Source organism: Penicillium canariense (assembly GCF_028826845.1).
Source record: "Penicillium canariense strain IBT 26290 chromosome Unknown utg000001l_segment0_segment0, whole genome shotgun sequence".
NCBI classification, from domain to species: domain Eukaryota; kingdom Fungi; phylum Ascomycota; class Eurotiomycetes; order Eurotiales; family Aspergillaceae; genus Penicillium; species Penicillium canariense.
This window is the reverse complement of record NW_026622728.1, coordinates 8,635,490-8,648,958: the sequence shown is the minus strand read 5'-3', so window position 1 is coordinate 8,648,958 and position 13,469 is coordinate 8,635,490. Positions and strand designations below refer to the sequence as shown.

Sequence of the window (13,469 nt, the reverse complement as noted above, 5' to 3'; positions counted from 1 at the left end):
GAAAATGGCTCGCATGGTGTCTGTCGAGCACTCGAGAGATAAGATTGCCCGGGGTTTGATCTCCTTGGTCAGGCGGGCTTTGTTCCAGGAAGGTTTGAGTGGGGGCTGGCGAAGAATGGAGGTGGAGGTGGAAGTGGAGGCGGAGAGGAGGGCCCGGCTTGATCACCCGCAACCATAGATGTGACTCCCACCACAACCACCGTTGCTCTTCGAGTGCGCTGAGTAGATCTTCGGGCGTGTTCCGAGACAAGGGCGGGGAGAGACTTTCAGTTTCTGGTCTCCCGATTTTCTATTTAAGAAATTTGAAATATGGGTCATACAAGATGACTGTTGGATAGGGCGTAAACCGGATGAAAAATATATTAACTCCATCATCCATCCTCGGTCAAATACGTCCATTACTTTCAGATCAACGATGGCAAGGTAGGAATAGGTATATGTTGTTTGGCAGATATCATGGATGTGGGGACATGTGCTTTTGAGGATTCTCTTCTTCCTATTGAGCTGTTATCATGACTCCGAGGCCTGATGGTGCAGTCCAGCTGTAACTAAGCCTCGAATCAGGTCCTGAGATTAATCACTTCCTTCCAAGGCATTCTCCTCTTCCTCACTGACTTCTTCACCGTCCTGGACAGCCTTCTCGCGCTCCTTCTGTGCCTTCTCCCGCTTCTTCTCCAGCAGGGCGTTAAGCTTCTTCGCGGTGTTAAACACACCACCCGTCCCCGCTCCGCACGCCGCGCAGGCTGGATTTTTCCGATATCGTTGCAAAGCACAAGACTCACAGAAGTAGTGTCCACACTTGGTTATGACGGGGTTCTGATACGGTTTCCGGCAGATGATGCAGGCAAAGGGGATGCTGTCCAGCAGCTCGTCATCGTCATCGTCTTCATCGTCCTCGGCGGTCTTGCCGGCGCCCTTCCTCTGCGACACCACGCGTCCGCTTAATTTCTTGCCATTCGTCCCGATTTCCCAGTCGCGATCCAGTTCCCAGCCTTGTTTATAGTCTTCACGGGCGTGTAAGAATTTGCACGAGTCGCCTGTTATCATCTTGTTAGCCTATATGTTCCCTTTTTGAACCAGTATTTCGTAGGTACATACCAAATCCTAGAAAGAAAGGTAGGTTAGCATATACGTTGTGAACAGCAATGTTGGAGGATTGACATACCACACCACCCCGTCTGTTTCCAGTCCTTGCAGACATCGGGGGCAAAGTCCATCACGGTCACCGTCCGGACATTTGTAGGCGCTTTGATGGGACCGAACTGCTTCGTCGGCGCATCCGGATTCTTCTGGATAAAGGACTGATAGTTGGCCGCTCCCCGGTATGTGCCATCTGGTGCGGACATCGAGGACGACTGTGTGCGGGTCGAGCCGAGCAGGTTCTTTGCGCTCAGATCCTCATCGTACCAGTTGGATGATTTCGTGGCATCGTTGCTCGTCGATAGAGGTGCAGGACCAGTGCTCGTTGCTTCATCGGCGGCGGGGTCTCTCCTAGTTGCATTTGTAGCCGATGAGGCTGTCACGGCAACATTCTTGCGCCGCCTCTTGATGCGTCGGCCCTCCTCGTCATCGGATGAGGTGAAATCAGACCCTGAGTCGGAGGCCGGCGGTGGCGTAGCGGGCTTCTTGCGAAAGTTGGCTTTGCCTTTGGAGCGTTTCTTGAAGCCGAACTGGGGGGCGGGCTGTGCAACTTCAGACTCCTCTGTCATTATATGAGCCTGGAGAGGTGGGCAGCACGACTCGAGAGATGTGAGAGGTGGAAGGTGGATTGGGAGCTATTTGCCTTCGTTCCGGTCAGTCATCTTACCAGAAGCTGCTCGAATTCCGCGGACTGACTAAGCACCAGCGCTGCAAACACTGCAAACACTGCAAACACTGCAAACACTGCAAACCCAGTGCCCGACGCGTTGGGAAAAGAAAACAACAACAAGCGCAGACTATCGAATCGCATGCGCCAGGGCCGTTCTCTACCGTTCACCTAGGAAGTGTCCGGAGTAGGGAAACCAGAGTCTTAGACGTGCAGATGCCAATCAATAATCACACCCTACTTCCATGTATACTCTATTAGGAAATCCATGATCGTACTATTCCCCCTCCCCCTCCCCCCCTCTCTCCCTGATCTCCCCACGGTAATCTCAAACGCCGGTGCCAATTGGCAGTGGGCAAGAATAGCAACCGCTCCCGCTCAACTCTCGACTCTCTTCCCTTTTCTCCCCGCCCGAGTCGCCCACTCCCTTCACATCACCACCCACGTTCTCTACCCTCTCTAGTCGCGTTTGTTTTCTTAATTTTTCTTCTGTCAAGTTCTTTTTCTTCTTTTCTTTTGTTGATTTACGAAGTTCCCATCGAGTCGGGACTACCGTCAGGTTGATATTCGGTGCCGATCGCCGTCTGATGGTTGGCTGCATCACACGCTCACCTACACGCGTGTGCCCGGCCAAGGTTCTCGCCGGCTCGGGATCTCCCTGATTCGCCCGTTCTCGAGTGGTCGAGGCTTTTGTTGTGACGACTCCTCTCTATTTTGCCCTTCGCTCCTCGCGACGCCCTTTGACTTCTCGCCAACCCCTTCGTATCGCTTTCCATTTTCGCACGTGGCAATACCAACGATTCGTGGTCGCTGGTCGGCTCAATCGTCCACTCAGGTAACGGAGGGGACCTTGCGCGATCCATTCTTCCAAGCGCGGTGATTCGAACGATGCTCGCGTGAACTGGACACGGGTCAATACCAGGAAGAAAAATACGCGCGAGTCTCTCCACGTCTCATCGGCCGCTGTTTCCTCGCATAGAAGGGGATTCAGAAGCCGACTGAGGCACCGCACCGTCGGAGCATGACATTGCCTAACGCCGGCGCGAGTAGCTCATTCGCCGCCATGATGGAGGATCCGTTCGTCTCGCAGTCTGGGAACTCGGGGAACTCGGGGCAGCCCGCCGCCACCCGTGAATCGCACCGGTATTCCTCTTTCGATACACAACTCTTCAGTCTAAATGCTTCTTCGCCCGCACAGGCCAAACGGGCCCTCGAGGCCCATCTGGCGGAGACCGAGCGCCGACTGGAGGAAGCCTCCAAGTTGGGAACGGCACTCATTGACCAACAGCGCGAACTCACGGAGCAGTTGAAGGAGGTGGAGCTACAGCAGGATGAAGGTGAAATGGGACCGGAGCTGCGTCAACGACTGGCCGACTTGGAGCGAGAGTATACCGAGATTGGTCGGGAATCTGCGCGCGCCTTTTTGGCTCCGAAGCGGTTGGCAGGAGGCTCGGAGGATCCCCAGCTGGGCACTCCAGGGTTCGATCAAAAGGTACTACGAATGATTGCACGCCCCTGTGGCCCCGCTGTGCTGCCAATCTAACTGCCCAATCTAGTCTCCCCTCAGCCCGGCTCTTTTCGCTAGCCAAGCGACCAACTCTCCCAGCAAAGTCAGCGTCCCGTCCCGCAAGCAGCGTAATCAACCATCCAGCCGTGTGCACGATATTGAATTCGCCACTGAGATTTCGACCTCTCTTCTTGCCCAAGTCCGTCAATTGCAGGCGCTTCTTGCGGAGCGAGAGGAGACTCTGAAGTCCGTCAACCTGGAGAAATCCCGGTTAGAGATCGAAGCGGAAGGTTATTCTCAGCGGATTCGTACCCTAGATGACAGCGAGCAGCGGTACAAAGATGAGAACTGGGCTTTAGAGACGCAAATTCATGAGCTCATGGCAGCTGTTAAAGATGCGACGGAGCGTGAGAGCAGACTCAACAGCAGCCTGAGCACCTCGAATTCGGAGAAAAATGCCGTGGAAAGGGAACTGGAGGAACTGAGGCAAGCCAATGCGAAGCTGTTGGAGGACCAGACAATCGCGCAGAAGGCGAATGACTCTGAAATTCACCTTTTGCGCCGAAACTTGACGGCTGGTGATGCAGAAAAACTTGCTCTTCAGAAAAAGCTCGAGGAGTTGACCGGCCAGAACCAAGAGTTAGCGAAGGCGGTTGCCATGCGAATTCGTCAGTTTGAATCGCAAGCGGCCCGAGACCTGCCAGACGACAATGATGGCGAAGAGCCGGAGCAGACCACTCCCGACAATTCTCCCCCACCGTCTCCCAACAAGTTCACTCCTCGGCATAACCACCTGGAGTCCGAGACTCTGAAGAGCTCACTCGGCCATGCCCATCGTATGATCCAGAACCTCAAGAGTACGATTCACCGAGAGAAGACGGAAAAGATCGAGCTTAAGCGCATGCTGCAAGACACCCGGGACGAGCTCGAGCAACGTCGCCGTGAGACCATCCCACCCAACGGGTCCACCAAGCGCTTGAAGACCAAGGAGAACTCATTCCGCAAGCCTGCTCGTCCAGATCTTCTGGGTGCTGGCCGCAAGGAAAAATCCATGGTCGAGCTGGAGATTCATGATACTGATTGGGAAGACAACGCTGGCCAGGGCAGCCCAACTCGATCCATAATGGCCAGCTCCGCTAGGAGCCGTTCTGGTGCCATTCCTCCTGATGAGCCTAGTGACAGCTACCAGAGTGCTACTGAAACCGAAGATGGATTCGAGACCGCAAACGAGCGGGCGGCCGCAACTGAAAGCGAAGCCTTCCAGACCGGTGTCGAAAGCATGGCTGATGACAGCAGTGACGATTCTGCTGATCTCACGGAGACCGAAACCAATTTCCAGACAACTCCCCGCAACCGCGTTTCGTCAATCATGATGGCCAAGGCCCGCGATCGTACCTCGTACCACAGCACAGCTTCCGCCACTTCCGACGAAGATGACACAGATGGAGGATTCCCCTCACCCAGCCAAAGCCATATCTCTGGTCGTCGCGTTAGATCGAAGCGGAGCGTTCTCAGGCGGATTCGCCCGTCTGGAGAGGCTCCGATGGCATCTAGCAGCCGTCCATCTAGTGCACGCGAGTCCCCCGCGCCAAGCTTCGAGGAGCAGCCTGTGGCTCAGGAGGGTCAGAGCCTCTTTGCTGAGCTTGCTGAACTGGAGGGTGGTGACGAAGAGGACGAAGGTGTTACTACTTCATCCCAGGCCTCAACGCCTCGCATGGGTCCTTCATTAGGCTCTCGCAGACCCTCTGAGGTTATGCTTGACTCGCTGCCCAAGCCGGTCATGGTTGATTCTGGTGTGATGACTGATCCTTGGGACTCTAGTACTCCGGTTGCTGCTGCCACTGGAGCAGCTGTATCCGCTGTCTCCGATACCCCCACTACTCCTCAAAGAGGCGTGGGCCGTGAAATCGCCACGGAGTCCGAGGAGACACCCAAGTGGGTCAGCTCGGGAACCCAGTGGACACCACTCAAGCCCGTGGCTGGGGACGGTGACCATTTGGCCAATGTTCCCACGCCCCCGAAGATGGCATGGGACGAGCGTGCAATAGAAACCCGGCTCGTTGAGGCTGGTACGCAAGCTGAGCCAGCCCAGATGGGTATTGCGGCCGTCTCTTCTCAAGAAACCCTTCCCACTGTGCCTAAGTGGCCAGAGCCGGCTATTGCATACCTTCCTGGTGGTGTTACCGATCCCGTGAAGCACGAGCTCCCTGCTCCCGAGATCCCTGTGATGAGCTTCTCCTCAATTACCTCAGAATCAACAGAGCCTGTCAAGGCGGTTATTCCCGAGCCGGAAGCCTTGGCTCCTGTAGAGTCTGTGCGGGAGCCTCCCGAGTTGTCCTTGTCTTCTCTTTACACCTATTCCACTGAGCCTATTCTGGCCCAGCTCCCTGAACCTATCGCTGCTTTTGAGGAGGTTGTCATTCCCGAATTAGCTGTATCGACTATCTTTTCACAGCACACTGAGCCAGTGCAGGCCAAGCCTGCTCCGGCGCCGGAGCCGATTATGCTCCCTGCGCCTGTGCCAGAGCCGGTCCTTCCAGACCTATCGATCACTATGCTGAACCCAGCATTCACAGAGCCGGTGAAGGCGGAACCTGCGCCTGCGCCAGAACCGGTCCTTCCAGACCTGTCGATCACTATGCTGAACCCAGCATCCACAGAGCCGGTGAAGGCGGAACCTGCGCCTGCGCCAGAACCGGTCCTTCCAGACCTGTCGATCACTATGCTGAACCCAGCATTCACAGAGCCGGTGAGGGCGGAACCTGCACCAGCGCCAGAGCCAATCATGATTCCTGCGCCCGTGCCAGAGCTGGTTCTTCCAGAGCTGTCCATCTCGTTGTTAGATCCAGCATTCACAGAGCCGGTGAAGGCGGAACCTGCGCCTGCGCCAGAGCCAATCATGATTCCTGCACCTGTGCCAGAGCCGGTCCTTCCAGACCTTTCGATCACTATGCTGAATCCAGCATTCACAGAGCCGGTGAAGGCGGAACCTGCACCAGCGCCAGAGCCAATCATGATTCCTGCGCCTGTGCCAGAGCTGGTTCTTCCAGAGCTGTCCATCTCGTTGTTAGATCCAGCATTCACAGAGCCGGTGAAGGCGGAACCTGCGCCTGCGCCAGAGCCAATCATGATTCCTGCACCTGTGCCAGAGCCGGTCCTTCCAGACCTTTCGATCACTATGCTGAATCCAGCATTCACAGAGCCGGTGAAGGCGGAACCTGCACCAGCGCCAGAGCCAATCATGATTCCCGCGCCTGTGCCAGAGCTGGTTCTTCCAGAGCTGTCTATCTCGTTGTTAGATCCAGCGTTCACAGAACCAGCCAACCCTAGACGGGTTGAAGTTCTTCCTCTCCCTACCCCCACCATCTCTACCCTGCAATCTGTGGAAACGCCGCCGGTTGGATCTGTGGCGCGTGTTATTCCTTTCATGAGTGACTTCGCTATCCAGACGGATCCGATAGAGGTATCGAAAGCTACAGCGGCGGCAGTGGTCATTCATGACGGTAAGCAGGATGAGTCTAGTGACCCAACTCACGGCCGTTCTAGTACCACTACTAGCGAGAGGAGAACGAGCACTGGTTTGGCTCTAAGTGACTTTTCTGGCAACGCATTACCTCTGGACTCAGGCAGACAGCAGCCCAGCTTTGTCAGCTCCGATCAAGGCTCCCAAACCATTCTCTCTTCAAAGCAAATCGATCAGATCCTCATGGACCGGGAATCTCGTTCCATTTCTTCATCAGACAGCAAACAAACAATGGAGATGGCTGCTGCTGGCGCTGCGGCAGGAGTCGCTGGTGCGTCTGCCTTCGCCACCCCCAAGCTCAGGCCTCGCCTTCAAGCACAATCGTCTGCTAAATCAGGAGCATCGAGCCAAATACGTCCTGATACTGCCACCAGCCAGACTTCTACTCTCAGTATTTACCCCCCGTTGCCAGCTGGCCACCGTGAAGCCATCGCGGCTGCCGAGAAGCGGTCAGTTGATATGCCCCCTACCCCGTCACCCGGTGTGATGGGACCTCCTCTGGCGCCGGCCTCGGCCTATCGTATGAACGTCCAGGCTGCCCCGCGCACACCAAACGACCAGAGCACAGGGGCCGGGTCAGCACGAACTGTCTCCACCCATGCCGGCGTAAGGAGAGGAAGTCAAAGCCAGATGTCAAGGCGGTCATCAGTGTCGTCGTTCGCCTCTGAATTAGAGGAGCGATTTAACATGAACCCCTATTCCGGGCCTATGCCTCAAGGCTACGGGCCTGGTACAGACCCGCGCATGATCCAGGCAATTACTCAGACCATGATTGGCGAGTTCCTCTGGAAGTACACCCGTAAGACTGGTTCGTCAGAAATGTCGTCCACACGGCACCGACGCTATTTCTGGGTCCACCCTTATACGCGGACATTATACTGGAGTGAACAGGACCCGCAGACTGCGGGCAAGTCTCAGCTTCGGACTAAGAGTGTGCCTATTGAAGCCGTGCGTGTAGTTGCAGACGACAACCCGTATCCTCCGGGTCTTCACTGCCGGAGCTTAGAAGTCGTTAGCCCTGGCCGTCGGGTCCGCTTCACTGCCACAACTAGCCAACGACACGAAACTTGGTTCAATGCTCTGTCGTATCTGCTGCTTCGAGAGACTAACGACAACTGCGAAGATCATGAAAACAGCGTGACTCTGGATGATATCGATGAGTTCAACCCTGGCTTCCGATCTGCCTCTCGCCAGGCGGCCCGGATGTCATTATCATCGTACAACAGCCGCACCCTTCGCCAGCCGCCCAAGCAGCAGCGTGCAGCCTCAGCTATGTCCATGCGCTCGACTGGAGGAACCACTGGGCGCGCATCCCCCGCGCTGAGCTCCCCGGGTCCCAATTCCTCGTTGCAGGTTCCTGAAGACCCTCCCCAGCGGTCCTCGTCCCGCTTCAGCACAATCCTCAACAGCTCCATTCGCGGGTCAATCGCCAGTCTGAAGGGACGCCACGGACAGGCAGCCAGTGTGCACAGCGAGAGCATCCGCGACCAGACCAGCGTGGAGAACCTTGCACAAGAAGCCGAGGACGAAGATCGGCTCGAGAACGTCCGCGCCTGCTGCGATGGCAAACATGATGTGGGCTCGCTCTCGCGCAACAGTCGATACAGCCCGAGAGTCGACCGCAGCCATTCCCACCACTAAAAGCGTTGCATGTTGCATTGGAATCGGTTCGATCGAGTTTGCAGGCAGGCCCTCAAACGCAGACGGCTTGTGTCAGCTCGTATAATTGCCACGAGTTTCTTTTTCTTCTACCTTGTCTGACAAGCATCTTCATATCTGTCACTGGGTCTGCATTGGCCCCATGCGCCCTAATAGAGAGTCGCAGTGAACCCGGCTTTCTCTTCTTGACACACCACTTTGGATGCCTTGGGAAAGCTGGCTTGGGGAATCTCCCAGCCAAATCTCTCTCACCTCCGCCTCCACTCTACTCTAACAGCCCCATACGTACTACACACTCGACTACTCTCTTTCCTTTCCTGTCCATTCCAACTCTCGTCAACAAACCCCAAACTCCAACATTCTCCTATCACCGTGCTTCCTTTGTCAATTCTCAGTGCTGTCAATCTCTTCTATTTTCTTTCCTTCTCAACCACGCTCCATCCAGTCTAAACCGGCTATTCACTCTCCTCTATATCTTATTTCCTTCGTTTTCTGTTGATAATATTTGTTCCCATCATCGACTTCATTCCATCATCTGTCTGATTGACTATTCCACTCTTTCTGTGATCGACCATTGAGTCGCTTCATTGTTGCGCAAATGCTGCACCAGAACCTAAGCCATACTAAAATCTATTTTGCGTTGTTCTTCATTGGGTCATTTTGTAGTAGCGAGCTCCCTCGCCAGAATAGATATTGCTCCTTTGCAGATTCAGTTGTAGTATATGCTGTTGGGCACGTATTCAGTATATCTAGTTGCACATGTACCACTTCTTGGCTGCATCATCCCTACTTACTTGGCTTGACCACCACCGACGCCCTTGCAGATAGTTAGCTACTTGATCGGGTTCTCTTTCTGTACAGCGGAGAATGATTCCCTGCCGTCATGTGACCCACCCCTCAGCGCCAGCCGCGCCCTAACTTCCGCCCGCCAATGGTTCTGCTTCTTGATCTTCTCTTTTCTACTTCGACGCTTCAGCGATAACTTCAACGCTACGGCGTTGCCACAATATCCACAGCCACGATATGTCGTCCGATGCTCCCCCACCATTTGGCGAGTGGTTCCTCAATCTGCTCGAGCCGGCGCAGTTGATGGCTATGGCAATGTCATGTAAGTGATACGCCTTGAGTTCTGAAAGATCGGGGAATATTACAGCGCTGCTTTCAGGATCCCTGGGGCTTCATTGCTCGGTCACTTTCTGACTGGGCATGGCATGTAAATTCTTTTCACATTTTATTGTACTTTCATACATTTGCAGCACGAGGATGTCAGCATACCCCGCGTGAAGATGTTTTGATACTGGCCGACGTCTCCTACTTCTCTGTTCCTCTAGCATACATGTCTCGCGTTATATTTTCTCTTTCCAGGCGATTGTAGCTGACATAAAACACAGATTATTTCCAAGTCTGCACCGAAGCCGTCAAAAGTGGTCAGGTTCTCGCGCCAATCACGCAGACTTCCAGACTTCGAGATGAAGCCTTTGGTCGGTTCTGGATTGCTTTTTCCAGTAAGTCCTACCCACGGTATCACCACAGAGGAATCAACAAACCAAACTCTATCGCCCGAAGCAATCTCTTGAGAAAGTACCATCCAATCAACAAGAAACCCCTTCTAACCCGCTCCCAGCAAACCGAGAAGAAGAAAATTCAACCGCCACAAGTGCTAGCAATGAGCCGGAAGAAGCAGAACTCACCGGCTCCTCAGCTCTAATTCCGCCCCTCCTCAAAACCGCCTCTGGTATCGTGCTGGACATCGGCCCCGGCACAGGCACTCAAATGCCCCTACTCCGCTCCCCAGCCATAACAGCAATCTACGGCGCAGAGCCATGCATCGGCCTGCACAAAGAACTACGCGCAAAGGCCCTGGCCGAAGGCCTTGGCTCAAAATACCACGTCCTACACTGCGGCGCCGCATCGTCGGAGCTCATCCCCGCTCTGGAAGCGACTGGCACAGGCGTCGCTGACGCGCATAATGCGAACGGTGGCGGTGTCTTTGACACGATTCTCTGCGTGCGCGTGCTCTGCTCTGTCCCTGAGATGGAGCGGACAACCCGTGAGCTTTACTCGCTGCTCAAGCCTGGCGGCCGGTTGCTTGTTACTGAGCATGTGGTGAATCCGTGGCGGACGGCGAAGGGCTCGTTTGGGGCGCGGGTTGCGCAGGCGATTTATCAGCTGCTCGGGTGGAGCTTCTTTATTGGGGATTGTTGTATGGATCGGGATACGGAGGGGGCGTTGAGGCGGGCTGCAGATGGGGATGGCGGGTGGGAGAGTGTGCAGCTGGAGCGGGCTTTCGGGTGGTCGCCGTTGCCGTATATTTCGGGTGTGCTGGTCAAGAGGGGTGGCTAGGTGGCTGGGATTAGAACTTGCAAAGTTAAATACTGCATCTACGGGGTTGAAGTATGTATATTGGGTCAGGGTTCGTGATTCATCATTGTTAAAAGGGTATCTTCGTTGCTGTGCATGATTCAAGTCGTGACATGACAATATACATCGGGGAGCGTTCTCTCCTTTAATCAAGGGGTATAATAATGACATAAATCAACATGCAGGGGAGCCTCATCCCGCCTTACACCACTGAACCGGGTTTCGGCCGACCGGGGGGCCAAAAGTCAAACAAGTCCAGTGCCTCAGACGTCCAGGGGCCTTCCTCGATTTGCTCGGGTTGCTCGGGAACTGCCCTTAATGCGCTCCGAGTAACTGTCGGCCTTGACTGGAGAGCCGTCAAAGCAGTCGGATCTGATACAGATTTGCGGAGGGGGGCATCGGGGGCTCTCCTTGCTGGCAATTTTCGCGGCAAGGACAGAGGTTGGTGGGCGCGTACTGGGTTGGGTATTCTGCGACCTGGGCCCGGCTCCAGGCTTGGACCGCCTATCATCTCTTCCAGGATGAATTGGGTCGAGTCTGAAGGCATAAATTCAGCATTTGTGGGCTCAATTTCTTGAAGCGGAGTTTTGACTATTCTGTAAGAAAATTAGCACGCTGGTCTCGAGCATCGGCCGAGTACCTACTGACTGAGGCTCCTCGGAATTTGATATTGGCTGACTTCGGCTCGCAGGGGACGATGATGACGGCCCTAGGGCTGTTTTGGGAGATATGTCACCGGGTAGAAGGGCGCTGTACATCAACTTCCGGCGTGGCTTTTCAATAGCCATCCGCAGCGTTTTGATTGGGGCTTCTGATGAGCTCTCCGGTGTCGGCCGTGACTTGGACGTGGCAGCTTTACTCGTAGGCCTACGGGCTTCAGGGTTTTCTCTTTGCGCGCCCGTGTGTGGTGCAGACGGCATGGGCTGTGAGGGGCGACTTCTCGATGAGTCCGAAAAGGGTGGCAAGGCAGGTTTTACGAATGTCGGTTGGTTGGGACTCGCTGAATTGGCCAGTTCTGGCACCCTTCGCGGGTTCTTCACTGGCGGAGCCGATTTGTTCTGTCCCGAGTCTTTCGGGGGCCGGGGTGCTTCCCGTCCGGAAATAGCTGTCGATGCTTTCGCTACCAAGGGATCGTCTACTGACTCGGTCAAATCAACGACCTCCGCCTGAGCGTCCTGCTTCTTCACAGGCGTTTTCTCGATCGAAGACACTTTTTGCCGTTTCAGTGTTCGTTCCGGCGATTCGGGGATATTCGACGACGGCCGCGGCCGGTGACGTTCTTCATACGGTGAGACCAAATGCCCAATCGGTGTTTTCTTGATCCCCAACAGGTCACTCAGCGATCGAAACGGCTGTGACGAGCCCGAAGATCGAATTTGCGCTGAGGGACGCGGTGTCTGGGACGCGGGATCATTCGCCTGCGGGGAACCCTGGCTAGATTTCCGCTTCTCGAACAGATTTGAGAGATCTGTCAGAGTCGTTCCCATCCGCTCGCCGACCTGGATCAACGCGCCCTTGTCCAGTTCCAGCTCGTCGCCATCCTGCAACTCGTCGTTGGACCGCCAGTGGTGATCGCCAATGTAGTTCCCGGGTTCATCGTAGACCATGACGCGTTTGTTAAACGCGTGATATCGAAGATAGCCATCCTGCCAGCGTTTGGACTTCCGGCGCAGATCGTGTGTGTAGAGACAGCGGAACTTGATCACAGACGCGGTGACCTGGGACGCGGATGCAGACGAGGTCAGGGCTGTGCCTCGCGGCGCGGACGATGCCGGGGCGGTCATTGTGACAGGGGAGGAAGGCCGAGCATGGGTTCACACATGGGGAAGGAGTGTGGCGAGGACATGGAGTCCAGGTGGAGGGCGGTGCAGTGGAGAGAGTTTACTCAGGTACAAGAGGGCCGAGTGGAGCAGAAGTGGGTGCCGAAAGGCGAAGTCGCGACGATAAGAACATGGCCTTAGGCCTCCGCGGACACATGATCCAGGCGATGTATACCACAACCACAACATCAGCGCCTTTTTTGTCTTCATCTTAATGGCGTTTCTTCGGTCATTGTCCGCTATCAGAGAGTGGGTTGAATCCTCGTCACAACCCGTTGACTCATACGCCAATTCCCACCATCCAAGTAGCGTAGCTCCCAGCCCCCACACTGCATCGCCCTCGGATGCATGTCACTTGCAGCCAGGGCCCGTACTTCGTTTTGTCTCGCCAAGGTGGCAGTGGATCAGCACGTACGGAATAAAGTTGAAAGCAATGAGAGTATCGATCGACAGCGGGCCCAAAAATAGTGTGAGGGGTTGGGGCAGGACGCTCAGAGAAGAGGGGGGGGCCCGTGGCCCCAAAACTCGCGAGAGCCGCGCAGGAGGCTGAAACAAGTTGGGGCCGTCTGGCGGGGGAAGTGGTCCTGTCAGTCAGGAACTCTTCGTCTCTTTCTCTTTTTCCTCCTCGTGTTGCAGATTGTTGGATTGGCCCGCTCCTTTCGGTGGCCTGAGAAACTTGTGTCTGACTATTGCCTGGTTGGCTCTTCGAGCTCTTCCGTGCTACATTCCCAAGCGCCTAGGAGCTTCGTTCTCGCCTTACTGTGTCAGAGCCATCTCCTGGGGCCGATAATT

The 13,469-nt window shown here is 55.2% G+C and overlaps 4 protein-coding genes across 4 annotated transcripts; 2 read left to right on the top strand and 2 right to left on the bottom strand.

Annotated features, from left to right (window-relative positions):
- Positions 1-573: 573 nt before the first annotated feature.
- N7482_002998 (U2-type spliceosomal complex subunit CWC24) lies at positions 574-1,709 on the bottom strand (the record flags this gene model as incomplete). The annotated part of the gene is made up of 3 exons (XM_056685123.1): positions 574-1,037; positions 1,099-1,104; positions 1,166-1,709. The coding sequence occupies 3 exons, from the start codon at positions 1,707-1,709 to the stop codon at positions 574-576; spliced, it is 1,014 nt and encodes a 337-aa protein (XP_056548729.1).
- Positions 1,710-2,828: 1,119 nt separating this feature from the next.
- N7482_002997 (putative nuclear migration protein (ApsA)) lies at positions 2,829-8,478 on the top strand (the record flags this gene model as incomplete). Its single annotated transcript, XM_056685122.1, has 2 exons — positions 2,829-3,299; positions 3,364-8,478. The coding sequence occupies 2 exons, from the start codon at positions 2,829-2,831 to the stop codon at positions 8,476-8,478; spliced, it is 5,586 nt and encodes a 1,861-aa protein (XP_056548728.1).
- A 1,041-nt stretch (positions 8,479-9,519) lies between these two features.
- Positions 9,520-10,839, top strand: N7482_002996 (class I SAM-dependent methyltransferase; the record flags this gene model as incomplete). The annotated part of the gene is made up of 3 exons (XM_056685121.1): positions 9,520-9,604; positions 9,888-10,001; positions 10,121-10,839. The coding sequence occupies 3 exons, from the start codon at positions 9,520-9,522 to the stop codon at positions 10,837-10,839; spliced, it is 918 nt and encodes a 305-aa protein (XP_056548727.1).
- Positions 10,840-11,059: 220 nt separating this feature from the next.
- N7482_002995 (DNA helicase ZGRF1-like domain-containing protein) lies at positions 11,060-12,641 on the bottom strand (the record flags this gene model as incomplete). The annotated part of the gene is made up of 2 exons (XM_056685120.1): positions 11,060-11,448; positions 11,537-12,641. 2 exons carry the CDS (start codon positions 12,639-12,641, stop codon positions 11,060-11,062), a joined length of 1,494 nt encoding a protein of 497 aa, XP_056548726.1.
- Positions 12,642-13,469: the final 828 nt, after the last annotated feature.